Source organism: Rhagoletis pomonella, unplaced genomic scaffold (genome assembly GCF_013731165.1).
Source record: "Rhagoletis pomonella isolate Grant_MI unplaced genomic scaffold, Rhpom_1.0 Rhpom_scaffold_00012, whole genome shotgun sequence".
In the NCBI taxonomy this organism is placed as follows: Eukaryota; Metazoa; Arthropoda; class Insecta; order Diptera; family Tephritidae; genus Rhagoletis; species Rhagoletis pomonella.
Genome location: NW_023458566.1, coordinates 23455285 through 23470948, shown reverse-complemented (window position 1 = coordinate 23470948; position 15664 = coordinate 23455285). Strand labels below are relative to the sequence as shown.

The window sequence follows — 15664 nt, the reverse complement described above, 5'->3', positions numbered from 1 at the left end:
GCCCTCCAAGAGTTCCTGCTGATGCACACTTTGGAAACTAGTGGTACACATATGTAGGTACCATTGAAAGGAACTAATGGTACATACATATATGTACCACATTTAATTATAGTACGAAAGGCACAAAAAATAAAAAAAACTTTATATCTACTTCATTTCTTCACGTTGCAATTAACCCACGGCCCACACTCCCCGAGAATTGAACGAAAACTAAAAAAAAATTAGCGCATTTAGGACCGACTATTACAAGAAAATACAAACATTTTCACTCAGAATGCAATCCCGATCGCATGTGCTGTACAAGAACTCAATAAGAACTAAAGTGCGGGCGGAATGGTAATTTTTTCAAGCAAATCAGTTAACATTTGTAAATTTTAGGCATGTTTAAACTTTTACTGGTACATATATACCAGTCGTACCGAAAGGGTTAATTTGTCATAAATTATTTTTAATAGTCGGGCTTAGTTAGTTTGGGGTTACGTTGGCGTTGGCGCCGCTTCGACAGCGGCGCTTGGCAGCGATTGCCTTTGCCACTAAGAGGAAATATATTTCCCATAACTTTAAAAATTTGCTGCTATATTTCCCATAACTTTAAATATTTGCTGCTATAACAGCTGACGAATGACGCACGCGAAAAGTTGAGAGTTGGGCATCTTTCTGCTTTGTGTCGGCGTTACTGTTGCCAAATTTTGAAGGAATGACTTAGATAAATACATATCTCCCCTTATACTGGTGTACCACTATTATCTAATAACTCCATCATGCAGGGAAGTGAAAAGTAAGCTCAGAACTCCTGCGACATATTTAAATGATCGAATTGTAAGCTCGATTAACAAAAAACGAAGTAAGTAATTGAACTTCTTTTTTTTATTTACCGAATCACCAGAAGGCATAAATCAAAGCCCCTACATATGTACATATGTAAGTATGTATGTAGATCGCGAAAGTTATTTAGGAAAAGCCCTTCAAGAACATTTCGCATAGCTGGGGACAAGACGGCAAGCTCGTTAAGGCAGGTGCAGCACGCACACCTGATCAGACGACGAGGTGATGCCGTTGGCGCAGCTATTGGCACATCAGTGGCTTGTAGCTGGCCTTGCCGCAAGCAAGTTGCCGTTTCGTTGTTGCAGCGAATTCGCATCCGCGCTTGTTGCAAACTTCTGGGTCTTTTTGCTTTTTTTTTGTTTTTGTTTTACTTTCTGCTTCTTACGGTTCTCGCCTTTGGTCGTGGTGATGGTGGTCGTAGTTGGTGCCTTTGGTGAGATGCTGCGAGTGCTACTCCCGTCTAGTCGGCAACAACGTTATTGCTGTGTTGGTTGGTTTTCGCACTCTGGGCCCTCGTTTCGTTGGAGCAGGTTTGCTGCTCCACCAGCAATAGCAGCAACAACACTAACACCAGCAATTGGCCACCTTGCGAATGTTGTTGTTGTTGCTAGCCCGACTACTGAGCCGGCCGAGACGACGACGACTACTGTGTGCACATCGACAGCAGCAGCAGCAGCCGCAGCAGCCGCAACACCACCACCAACAACGAAACAACGGCTGCGATGATGAAGACGATGATGCTGGCAAAATTGACAACAACAATAACAAAACGACTGACACAACGATGTTGCAGCCAAAACGTAATGCAGCAAGGCAGCAACTCTGGCTGCCACACGGTACCGCAGCCTCCGCTACGCTGGATGCTACGCTTGATGAGATGAGTGGCGACCATGTTTCCTGATGCGAGGCGGATAGTTTATCGCCAATTTTCATGCCGTGCAGAGGTGAACGCGGAAAAAAGGCGTTCAATTCAACCGTACCGTACATATTCACATACATACATACATATGTATGTACGTGGGTACATAACTCGATACAATAACAACGAGCGTGCGCCATTGTGCGAGTGCCTGTGTGAATATTCCGTCGGCAAATCGACTCGCTAAATCATTTCGTTCGCTAAGTGTGTGGTGCCTTTGGCAAATTGTACGTCCGATGACGTTTTGGTACGACTGGCTAAAAGCGGCAGTGGCTGTACACACATACGCATGTAGTACATCAATTCTTACATACATAAGTACTATGTACGTGTGCCCGTAGGTCGGTCAATTTACATACGATAATAAGAAGTGTTAACTATTGTCTATTGGCCTCTAACCACCGCCGACGAGTTGAATCAAATCCCGGTTTAAGTGGAATCCAATAGAACTCGCATACAATTTTGGTTGTCAAAGGAACAACAGCATCAACGCTCAATCATTGTGTGGCATCTCGAAGTACATACATATGTACATAAATATCGAAGATAATTTTAAAATTACAATAGTGAAACCTGTCTGTGTAAAAAGTGTGAAAAGTGAGTCCAGTGCAGTGTACGGATTCTTATTTGAAATTTGAAAAGTGAAAGTGTTTGATTGCTGCTCTTTGAGACATGGATCACCCAGGCAGCGGGTTCGTCGCTTCGCCATGGGCAGCCGTCTTGGGCCACCACGCCATGGCTGCCACCGCCGCCGGAGCAGATGCTGGGTTTGCGGCAGCAGCGGCAGCTCACGTCCAGAACGTGGCGGCAGCCGCTCAGCACCACCACCACCACCCACACCACCATCAGATTGCAGCCGCGGCTCACCACCACTCACACCATCACCCACATCATCACCCCCACTCGCACCACTCCCACCACACACATCACTCACACCATCTTAATCCAACCGGCATGCCTATGGATTTACATGTACCACAAGGATTTCCCTATTACAGGTACTTACGAGCCATAAATATCTATGTAGATATGTACATATTGTCGATGTTTTTGCAAAACCGCACGCCGACCAGTTGCGAAACCGCCTAAATCGCCGTTGTGGCAAAAATGAGATTTGTTAATCCTGAACTCCAGGCATTCAGATTTATGCATAAAAATCGTAAAATCGTTATTAGAACAACTAGGGATGCAAATTTTGGGGAGTAACATCGATACATCGATGTTTCGATGCATAGGAAAAATGAACATCGATGCTAAAACACATCGCCAGAAATACATCGATATATCGATGGTTTCCGATGTTTCGAAATTTGTTATTAAAATTTAATACTTTTCAATTTCAACTCTGTAAATCAATTATTGGATTTATTTACCATTCCTTCCCTATAAATAGAATAGAAATGCATGCCGTCGTAAGTTCGCTGACCCTAAAGTTCCAAGGCCCAATTCCGTTGAAATTTCAACGGGATCCCGGTCCTTTTTTAATGACTAAGTATGCATTTTTAATATCGAAAGGTAAGAGTAAACTCGAAATTTCTGGATATTCCTTTTAAATAATAAATATTAAAATTCATGGCCAGTCAAAAAATTTTAGGATGTGGATGTGGATAGGAATTCGATGTTAAAACATCGCTGAAACCGGCATCGATGTATCGACAATTTGGCGATTTTAGGAAATTGTAAACATCGATGGCAAATATCGAATTTTGAACCGATATTATCGATGTTTCAAAAATATCGATGCATCGTTTGCATCCCTAAGAACAACAGATTTGTACAATAATAGCTAGAGAAAATACCGCGATTGGGCTCAACTTGCCAAATAACGTTAAATTATAGGCATCTAACCCTAATTTATTTTCATGTAAATAAAGGTTCGAGTATTTTTTATGAAGTGTGAAGTAAAATGTTTTGTAATATAATATTACTTTTCATTTGGTCAATTTGGTGCAAGGTCTAATAAAAACAATTGCATGTAGATACTATTTAAAAAAAAAAACACAATATGTAAATTTATACCTTGGGTTTATTAATGCAATATATACATATAAATACTTATTTCTTGCTTACAATGTTGGTGAAATGAAGGATGTTATTAAGTACCTTAGTAACTTATTCAAAATTTTTATTGTAATAATTTAAATTGCAAATTCAATTTTGCGCTTTCCTTTTGCGAATCTTTCTATTATCCTTTCAATGTCGATTTCAATATCTAAGTGTACGTATAAAATTGCTAGACCTATCAGTCCACGATGTAGGGAGACAGAGGTGGCGCAATCAGCAGTACCGTTACTTTGTTCTTCCCGAATCTGACAGAATCAGCTGTTCGTGTGACCTCCATGGTTTGACAGCTAACACTCTTTCTCTCCTCCATCTCCAATTATTCTTTCCTTTATCTACACTATTTGTTGCTATCTTAAAGTCATCACCCGCAGGAATGCGCAATCATTTGTATTCTATCATTCTTGCCATCAGTCTTTCTTCAGTCATAGTACTACGCAACCATGTTTTTAACCGGCGCAGGGTTGGAGAAACTTCTTTCGGAAGTAGCGTTACTAGCTGGAATTGTGACCAGAACGCGGGAAAGTTTGTTAATCAATGGAAAAGCATATTCGTCGCATTTACCAAGAATTTTTGCTGCTGATTTTGGGAATGGCTTTTCGCTTTCCTTATTTGTCCATCGTTCCAACCACACTTTATACTCTCCTTCCAAATTGATACCGTCTTTTTCTAAGAAAGCTGATGAAAGCGTTCTAAGAAGCTGATGAGACTCTGAATTTGATCACATTATTAATATATATTAACTTTAAACAAACGATTTTGTGAAATAAGAGATGCCAAATAAGATCTTTTCAAAGACACTCGTACAGTCAAGTAACAATTAATAGGGACACGATATTTTGACCAGTTTTGGCTTTTTTCCATTGCTTGTTTACTGTTTACTACTTTTTTTATTAAAAAAACAAACAGCTCATTATATAACAAAAACAAAATAATGGCAAAATTTTTTCTAGTTTCACTTTTATTTCAACATATTTTGATTAAAAGAAAAATACTAATAGAAATAAAAATGTTCATAAAAGCAGGGTTGAAATCTTGAGATTCCTGCCCGTATTTTGTTTGTAAGTCAAATATTAGTGGTAGCCAACTTATGTACAGTAGTCGAAAAAATTATAGCCGCACCAAATTTTGACAAGTTTTAAAATATTATTTTTGTTGTTTTTAATTTCGGTTAGTTTTTTATAGTTCGCTCTTTACCAACATCCGTATAAATACAAGTTTAAAGGCAGTGTCACACGATTGGGTATTTGCCGAAATTCGGTGCAAATCGTATCCCAATTGTTTGAACACCCAAAATATTTCTCACTCAAAATTAATTTATTGAAATTTTTCAATAGAACTTCGCTGTATTGTACCAATCTTTTGACTACAAAAAAAAATTTCCCATTTTTTTCACTAATAGCCTAATATAAAAATTTACAAATCTGTACAAAATGTACCAATCGAGTGACACCGCCTTAAAAATTTATGCAATTAAAAAAAAAATCTACAAATTTTCGTTAAAATATCGAAATTTTTAATTAAATTCTGAGTATGCAGTTTTGTAGCCCAGAACCGCCACGCCACACAACAATTTTTCCCAATTTGTTTTTGTTTTGCATGTTAAATTAGGGGAACAATTTATTCACATGAAATTGGCGATAGGGCTGATTATTTATTTCATGGTAGGAGAGCTTCTCAAACAATAAAGAAGAAGCAATTTTTTCGATTCAAGTTGTTGTGGGATCGAAAAAAGCCGAAAAATTAATATCCCTATTTAATATGTACATATGTATGTATCATATCGGTGGTATTTAGGGAGCTAATCTAAAGCCTTCAAATAATGTTTTTCTAATATCAGAATTATGACAAGATTTTTGAAGTGTTTGGTTTGGGTTTTTAAGAAGCTTTTTAAAGACAGAATTGGACGGTTTGCCCTTGTCTTCCGAAGTGCGACGGCTGTTAGAAAATAAATACTTTGAATGCTTCTTGGGCCAGGGATTGGACCCGGATTCCACAGAGTGATGATAAGCACCTTAGAAATTAATTAGAGAATTTGAAAATTGTTAACGTCGTATTTTTTATTCGTTATTTTGAAACGAAAATGATAACTCCGTGAAAAATCCTCGACCATTGCAAAATGTCGATGCGCATGAGAGACTTTATCTCAATATGTATGTATATTTGTATGTAGTTAGAGTTCTCAAAATTGCGTAGAGGTTATTGCAAACAATTCGTTATGAGTGAATGAACTAAACTTTGATGTCAAGCTCCGAGTTAGTTTGTCTGAGTAAAATTCCTATATCTTGGTTCATCGCTTTTTAGTCGAAGAATATTAGATTTAAGTACATATGTACATATGTCACTATGTACACACTGAGTGAAGGTTTTTTGATGGCAAAAATACACTCGCGAGGTTGGCCATTGCCTGCCTAGGAGCGACGGCTATTAGAAAAACCCTTTTTTTCGATTTTGGGTTGACCCGGGCTTGAACCCAGACTGTGGGGAATGGTAGCGCGCACTGCTAGCCACAGCAATGAAAAAGGCAATGTCTAACACAAAGTCACATTAGGGGTACCGCAGGGATCTGTACTGGGCCCCTTCTTGTGGAACAAAATGTATGAGGTATCATATTTACTCAGACAAGTTATAATCAATTCAAAAGCAATTCCTATCTTTTGCTTTAAAAAATTTCCGATGGGATTCTCAATATAATCTTCCACCTTATACGAGTCGCTTAAAATGGCTTGGTTTAATTTTTATGGTTAAATTACTGACAGGCTCAATTTCAAGTCCGTCTCTTCTGGCTGATGTTAACGTTAATGTTCTCTCTCGTGTATCAAGACACTCTTATCCCCTATTTCTGAAAGCCTGTGAAACTAATTGTGAATTGCACGACCCGACCCGCTTTTCAGCATTAAGAAAGCGATACTCTCCTATCTCAACAGATGAATTATTAACATAAATACATAAAATCAGCTGATGAATTTAGTTCTGTAGCTGAACAGTTTTAGATCTCGACACTTAACAAGCTCCTGCCTTTCGTTACTCTCCACAAAAATTGAAAATAATGGTTCCTCGCGCACATCGCAGGGGTCGTAGTATCAATGATAGAGAAATGGCTAAGGACAAAGTTTCTCAATTTAGCCACCCACAAAACAGAGGTGTTCTTAGTTAGCAGCCAGAAGAAGGAGGAGAATGTCGAACTAAGATTGGCGGCTCCACGATCGAACCAAAGCCGTATGTCGAATATGTACCTTGGCGTCTTACTCGACCAGTGGGGCAATGGCAAGCAAGGTGGGATGCTGCCTCCAACGGAAGGTCGGCTCATCGGCTCATTCCCAAATTTGAAGCATAGCAAGAGGAAGATCCGTTTTGCGAGTAGGCGTGAAAGGAGGTCTGCAGTGCATCAGCAGAAATTATGTAGAAGTTGCGGGTAAGCGAACAGCTACGACGCAGAAACGAACGAGCACAACGATTAAAGATAGAGCCTAGTTCACGTACAAAGTGCGGACTGAGGCTAGGAACGGAGACCCTGATGTTCGTACTGAGATGACTGACAATGTCGATCTGTAAATTTTCGAACAATTTGCTCAAACGGCCTCCTGAAGAAATACTTGACGGTAGTACCAGGGGGGAAAACCGGACGAGAAAAGGTGGTTTTAATGGGCTAAAGTCTCACACTGACGCGGTTAAGGCGTTCGATGTTGTCCATCTCTTTATGAAAAAAAGCAATTCTCGCAGACGATGGAATGATGAGCTGTATGAGCTTTACAACGATATAGACATAGTGCAGCGAATTAAAATACAGCGGCTCCGCTGGCTTGGTCATGTCGTTTGAATGGACACCGACGCTCCAGCTCTGAAAGTATTTAACTCAGAACCCGCTGGTGGTAGCAGAGGAAGAGGGAGGCCCCCACTGCGATGGAAAGATCAGGTGGAGAAGGACTTGGCTTCACTTGGCGTTTCCAATTGGCGTCAGTTGGCACTGGCGTGCTTTGCTGAACTCGGCCAAAATCGCTTAGGCGGTTACAGCGCCAAAAAAGAAGAAGAAGAAAGAGGAAAGTTGCGAAAGTGAGATTAAATTTTTTATTTTGTCGAAATTTCGTTTTAAATTTGAACCTCAAACCTATTGCCCTCCTAAATGTGCGCATTTGATTTCAGTAGACAGTGAAGTAAAGTAGACCACTTTGATATTCATATCGCTTACGTTCTTTCAATGCGTATTAACTCGAAGTTTAAATACATACATATGTATTAGTGTCCGCCCAAAGCTGGAATTTTGGCCGAAGTCGAAGCCGAAGGCGAAGCCGAATATTAGGTAAAGGCGTTCTAAATCTTCTTTTTTCTATTTTGTTGATTGTTCGGTTTTGTTTTATATATATGTAGCTACATATCTGCATTTGTATAGGGTAATTAATTTGTACAACTACAAAACCCATCTGCTTTTCTTTTGCAGCACAATCAATAGTAGATTTCGTTCCCTATGTACATACATATATACATACATACATATGTAGGTATGTATGCATGAAAGTATGTATGTATGTATGTTTATTGGTTTAAAGCTTACTTTTTAGAAAGGACTAGCCAAACGTCTTTTCCCCAACAGGCCAACGAATAAAACCTAAACGAATTGGCTGTTGATTAGTTAGTTGCGCGGTGCGGTGAGTCTATTGCAGTGAGCTGCTTGTCATTATTACATTAACTGATGTTCAATTTGGAAACGAATGGAGATGGCGATCATGGTTGGCAGCGACAAAACGCTTTACAAGCTTTCAACTCCCTCGGCAATCAGCCCTCAGCCCACGGCTCACGGCTCACGGCTCACGGCCCATGGCTCCATGGATTGCGCATCCGAAAGATCGGCACTTGCGCCAAACACAATCCAATCGTCCAGCCGCCCGACCGTCCAGCCGTCCTCCCCATCCATCTCGCCATTCCACTCTCGGCGGTACATAATAAGAGTCTATCAGGATTTTTCAATTATATCGAAATAGCGTTATCCGTACTTGCATCGCGTCAGAACGCATAATTACTATAATCACCTGAGTTATTACCTCGACGAATGTTGTTGCACTGCAAATCGAATTTACCCTCCACCGGTGCCCACCATTCGCCATCCACTAACCACCGTCCGCCGGCCGCTGCAAAGCGGCATTGCGACCGACCACAGTCGACCAGGAAAAATATGAGTGTTTACTTCACAGCGTATAAGTAAAATAAGTAAAAAATATAAATATATATATATATACATATAGCAGACATTATATTAAAAATATAAGCTGCCAATGTTTGGTAGTTCATATTCCGCGAGAATATTTCGCGACTTTGTGGTCCCATCCCGTCTCTCACTCCGCTCCAATGTTCCTTTGTAATCACAGTCAATTCGTTAATGTTTCACATACCACACACTGAAATAATTTAATAGCCAGCTTTTGCAGTTATCATAAAAAAAATATCCGGACATTTTTTGCAGAACGGGCGATGGAGGGCAATGATTTTGAAATTTGAATCAAATCTGTAGGATTGTGAATTTTCGAATTGAATTTCCGAAACTGTACACTGCAACTGTAGGTGCTTATGTATGTATGTGTGTTTGTAAATATATATATATATATACTTGTGTGTGTGTGTGTGGTGAGGAAATAAAGTCCCACTCACTTTTCCGTCGACCATTAACGAATCGGACGCTTTGGTCATCTCGTCAATCAGCGATTATTTCTTCTTCGGCACTTTGATGAAAAGGCTAATTTGAGTGAAGTATGTACCCTAGTCGCAGACGGCTTGCACTTGAGTATATATGTATGTTTGTGCAATTGTAAAATTATGGTGCGAATGGGAGGGCCCCAGTACAGGGATGCGCAACAGACAGACTACTTACTACACCATTCCATATAAAATGCGAATCACAATTTCCACAATTTATTTCCGAACGTGATTGGTGAGTGACCGACCGGGTACTAAGCAGCAACAGCAATAGCAACAAACAATCCCATCCAAGTCTACGGCCATGTCTGTGGCTATGCAAAGCAACAAAAGCAACAAAAAGAAACAGCAAAATGTGCAACATGGATGGCGAAAGAGCGAACGGCTGAACGGCTGAATGCAGAAGGCAGAAGGCAAAGGCACAAAACTGAAAATGCAACCAAAAGTGAAATAAAATTCAAGAAATTATGATGAAGATGCTTGCAATAATGATGATGATAGCGGCACGGTGAGGCAATTGCTTTGAGTTGGAAGTGATGCGAATTGCGGCGCTTGAAAGCAGCACAGGCAAGGGGCTGCAAAGCGGGCGGCGCGAGCAGGGCGCGAGGCCAAACGGGCGAAAGGCGAAAAGTCAAAGCTGGCTATGCAGCGCTGCTGAGCGCGCACCCCTTGATTGCACTTCACACCATCTACCATCTACTACACACATATATACATATGTACACACATACATAAGGCCAGGCAGTCAGCCAGTCGGCCAGCCAGATGAGTAGCAAGTAGGCTGCGATTTCCTAAGACGCTAGCTAGTTCGACTTCTTCGCGGTACCAGTGTTGTAGCAACAGTTGCAGTCGCTTTTTTTGATGCTGATGCTGATGCTGTAGCTGTAGCTGTATGCTTTTGAGCAACAGCGATGGTTCATCACAATCGCTATCAATTCGTTCCACAGCCGCTTGCATTCGCACTGAACTGGGACTTGCAAGTTGCAACATTTTTGTATGTAACTGTCGAATGCGCATTGCTGGAACAATAAAAAAATGGCTAAAGCTCATCGCCATTGCTGTGCGACTGCACTGATGCACTAAAGTACTTAGATATGTATGTATCTACTGGATGCGTCCGTGCCGCTTTACGTTGGCTAGCAGTGGTGCTGGGATTCACGCTGGCCATTAAATGCCTTGAATATGCGAATTTGAATTACATATGTATTACAATACTGTCTATTACCGTGATGTTATCTATCCATCCATCTACTCGCAGACAAAACGCTCAACAATCAGCCGAACCTTTCATTGATCATCCATCGAGAAGAAAAGTCATTTTCGTAGACACCTGCGTAGAAAGGACTAATCAACTGGCGCGTTGCTGCAGATTCAATTAAATTATGCAAATTGCAAGTTCTGCCACTGTGCAGACTGCCAGGCCGCCAGGCTGCCAGGCTGCCAGGCATCCGGCATCCAATCAAATTCAAAGCGTTGCACCCCCGCCGCAGTAGCTAGCGATCCACCGCCATCTTGGGGACGGTAGGAAGGTGGTGTGCAACCACGAACGAGGCGGTCTTTTAGGTTCTTGTTGTTGTTTCAGTTTCCAATGTTTTGATTTTACTTCCATATAATTTTGATGATTATTTGATGATGTCGATGATGTTCACACAGCCCGCAGCCGAAAACTCATTACAAGTCACTTGCCACTTGCCACTCACCGCTCGCCGCTGGCCGCTGGCAGCTGGCCGCATCATGGTTCCATGAAAGCGCAGCTGGGCATATCCTTTTAGCCGGCGAAGTCAAAGGCAAATGACAGCGTGGTTCTCGTCGACAAGTCAAACTCTAAAATTTACGCAATCTTGATTAAAGTTAAGCGGCGACTAGTCTAACGACGATTTCCAGCCAGCAGTGAGTGGCCAGCCACTTCTCTCCGTTTCACTTCACCGCTGACACTGACAGCGTTTACAGCGCTACGTATGAAAGTATGTACGTACTTGTAGACTTGTATGCATGTGGCTACCGTCCGGCTGTAGGGTAATTTTTGCAGCACCTCGTTCAAGCTGATGCACTGCCTTGAGGCCGGCACGAAATCGCACGCACACACCCAGCCATTATTACTTGTGGATGTATGTATGTAAATGAGTGTATGCCCGCGGATGCATATGCAACTGCATGTGTGTTTGTATACGCATGCGCAGCTACACAGGCACAGGCACACTACGTTAAGTGCAAAAGTACAAATACCTGTCTGGAATACGTAATTCAGCGCAAATCATAAAGTGCATTCACAAGTGTTTTTATTATAAATACATGCGAGTAGAAGACAAACATACATACATACTTATGGGCTGGGCGTATGTGGTATACATGTATGTATGTATGTACCTGCATATCGGAGTGAAAACGCGGCATGGTGCACATCTGGACGAATGTGCCTATGAAGCTTCAAACTGGCACTGAAGTATGTATGGCTGCATGTATGTATGTATGTATGTGTGTTTGGAAATGGATTATGACAATGCACGCACATACAGATCTACAACATATTTACATGTGATGAAGAAAGCTTAATAGATACGCCCACTAAGTTATCAGAACGCGCCTAACGAAAATACGATGATCAGCTACAATCTGAACCACGGTTGCCACTTCAAAATTGTGTGTACCACTATATACAAGTAACAAGTAATTTTTAGCAAAAAAAAAACGAATTCAACTCCCATATAAAAAAAAATAAATATATATATCTCATGATCCACTGATCGGATCTCAACCAGATTAGTATGGGACCACCTCTGAGAGACTACCTTTCCGATGCAAATCGAAATCGGTTGACGTGGTCCAAAGTTATGCGGTAACATACATAAAAAAACAAAACAAAAAAAAAAATATATTCCGACGAACTGATAACCTCCTCCTTTTTTGGAAGTCGGTTAAAAAGGCCCAAAATAAAATATAAAATGTACCTGTTTTTTGTCCAACAAATATGTATATACATACACATATATTTTTATAATATTAAACGTTAACAAAAATAACAATATTTCCAATTCGTGTAAAAAATAAATTTTCTTTACATATTTGTTTGCATATAGATACAGGTAGTGTCAAATGTTAGTGTACACCTTGTTCTAATATAATATTCACAATTATTTTCATGAAAAGTTTTTTTCATTAATTACACAGGTTTATAAAAAAAAAAAAATGTCTGCATATTGAACCAAACCTATATACCTCTATGATATTCGACGCCCTAAATACGAATCCGAAGTCTGTTAGTCTCCATCACTTGAGGTTCGAGGTCATTTCATGGTCAAATAGGGAGAAATTCGTGGAAAACCCTGAAAATTCAATACAATTCTTCTGAATTTTACTTTGATGTGACCGTGGCATGACCTCTAGATAACTTTGAAGAATCAAGGGACCCCCATATTGCGATTTTTTTTTCGGAACCTCGCATTCGCAATCAGTGCATCGAATATCATAGGCATATAGAGGTTATACGGTGGCAGCGAGTGCTGCATATTTCAAACGAACGGATAGCGATAGTTACTTCAAAAAGGCCCAAAACAAACGAAAAAGGCCCCAAGGTCCAATCGGAGAAAAAAGGCCCATACCATCCGCTACCACCATGCCAGACAAGCTGCTGAAAATTAGTGCTATCGAAAGTACTACAGTGGGAGTCTTTTACAACTAATTTGTCATTAAAACTTCTCTATTCCCAATCTCGATTACACTACATATATACATACTATTTTATAACATAGTATATTTTTTCTACTAATATTTAGAAGTAAATCAAAAGTTTCTTCTCATAGAGAATTCACGTTTTGATACCGACCACTAAAGCTATTTTTAAAAGCTATTTACTTGACAAACTTTTGAGATTGGGGGCCATATAAGCCTTTTCTAAGCTAGCTATATACAGGGTGGTTCATATTGTATTCATATAGGTATCGGCGCGAGCTCAAAAGTTGAAGAAAAAAGACGCATAAAAAAACCTCAGCGAAGAAAGACCCGTAAACTTACCCTGCAAGGAAACCATGGACTAGTGAATCAAATTTCTAGCCCCGTACTGGATTTTTATCGCTAAACGCAAACTAGTCCGATGGTAACTAGATCCCACCCAGACCAAAATCCGTGAAAAGCGGTACTTTTAAAAACCTACTTTATTCACTTTTTTCACTAAAAAACTATGTCTAAAGTGACGAATTTAGAACTGGCTCAGAACTATAGAAAAAGGCAGGCAGAACGAACTACACCTTTTCCACCAGTATTTCAGAAAAACACAAATGTATTTCAGAAAAGGCCAAACGTATTTCAGAAAACCTCAAATGTATTTCAGAAAAGCGCAAATGTATTTCAGAAAAACACAAATGTATTTCAGAAAAACGCAATTGTATTTCAGAAAAGGCCAAATGTATTTCAGAAAACCTCAAATGTATTTCAGAAAAACGCAAATGTATTTCAGAAGAGGTCAAATGTATTTCAGAAAACCTCAAATGTATTTCAGAAAAACACAAATGTATTTCAGAAAAGGGCAAATGTATTTCAGAAAAGCATAGCTGTATTCTAAAAATATTTTTCTGAAATACATTTGCGTTTTTCTGAAATACATTTGAGGTTTTCTGAAATATATTTGGCCTTTTCTGAAATACAATTGCGTTTTTCTGAAATACATTTGTGTTTTTCTGAAATACATTTGCGCTTTTCTGAAATACATTTGGCCTTTTCTGAAATACATATGTGTTTTTCTGAAATACTGTTGGAAAAGGTGTAGATCTTATCTGTCGAATTTAGAGCTAGATCGGAACTATCGAAACAGGAATGCAGCGGGGGCTTGTTTACTTTACATCGATAAATGTTTGTTCAATTGCGCTTCTATTCACTGCACTTCACAGACGCTTTTTCATAGCTTGGTAATACAAAACCAAAATTTAAGTTAACATTTTAACATCTTGGGACTGTCTGGAATCTAACAGCGAGCACCTCTGCAAACTCAGCTACAGCCAAAGGTATGTAAACGAACATTTCTTACAATCGTTCAAACAAATTTTATTTTCAATTGAAAAAACCCAGTGAAATTAAAATTGCACACATGGAAGAACCAAAAAGACTGAAAAATCGTGATACTTTCCTTTCCTTTCGTCTGTCGATTTTAGAACTGGTTCGGAACTATAGAATTTCGGACTAGTTCGGAACTATCGAAAAACGGATGCAGCGGGGGGCAATTGAGACTTTCTAGGACGTCGCCATGTTAAATTCGCCAGTTGTTTGCATGCAAAAGAGATTTATCGCGAACCAGTACTGGGTCTAAATTTGCTAGAAGTGCACCAATTCAGACTTAGAGATTTTCTCCACAGGGTATTTTCGCGGTGAACTATGTATGTTTGCAGATGTAACAGTATATAAATTCCCCAAATAGTTTTTCGGGAATGATGCCGAAGTGACAGTCCTTGGCCTGGTATAAATCTATGTTTACGCATCTCTCTTCGCCGTCAACAAGGTTTACGCGTCGTTTTGCGTAAAATTTTGTATGCGTCACATTCATTTTCGCCACTTGCGCTTCTTTATTCGTGTCTAGTGACGATATTATTTTGACAGTGACAGCTCTTCCCAGCTGGGAATCTTGACAGAAGATCATATATCCGCGGAACGCTTGGGCAACGTTGAAAAATTATGAAAATGAAATGTACAACTATTTTGCTCGAAAACCCATCTTTTCTGATGAAACGCATTTTCATCTCGGCGAAAAACCCGCACGTGATCATCGGCAAGCCAATGCAGCCTCAAAGAAGTACGGTTTGGTGCAGATTTTGGAGCGGTGGCACCATTGCGGTCAACGGTGATCGCTGGACTTGGACGATCTTTGGTTTCAACAAGATGGCGCGCAATACCACGCATACTGTGCCACAACAAAAGATTCGGGAGCGTTTTCGTAAAGAATAAAATGCGAAGAAAACTCCCGGGAACGTTCTCAAGAAGAACAGAATGAGAAAGAAACTTTCGGGAGCGTTTCCAATGAGAACAAATTCAGATTGAAAGTTTCGAGAACGTTTCCAATGGGAATCAAAAAAGAACAAAAGTCTGGTGAAAGTTCTGCTAGAGAACAAAACGGGAACAAAAGTTTTGAGAACTTAACTTTAAGAATGAGAGGGTCGTCTGCGTATTGGAATAAAAAGTTGTTTC

At 40.0% G+C, this 15664-nt stretch overlaps 1 protein-coding gene across 1 annotated transcript in view; it reads left to right on the top strand.

Moving 5' to 3' along the window:
• The first annotated feature begins 1821 nt into the window (after window positions 1-1821).
• LOC118747384 (histidine-rich protein PFHRP-II-like) overlaps window positions 1822-15664 on the top strand; it is a 40240-nt gene continuing 26397 nt past the window's right edge. Inside the window, exon 1 of the mRNA XM_036481434.1 lies at window positions 1822-2742. Coding sequence (XP_036337327.1) covers window positions 2417-2742 — 326 coding nt within the window. The 5' untranslated portion in view covers window positions 1822-2416. The remainder of the gene's footprint in view (window positions 2743-15664) is intronic.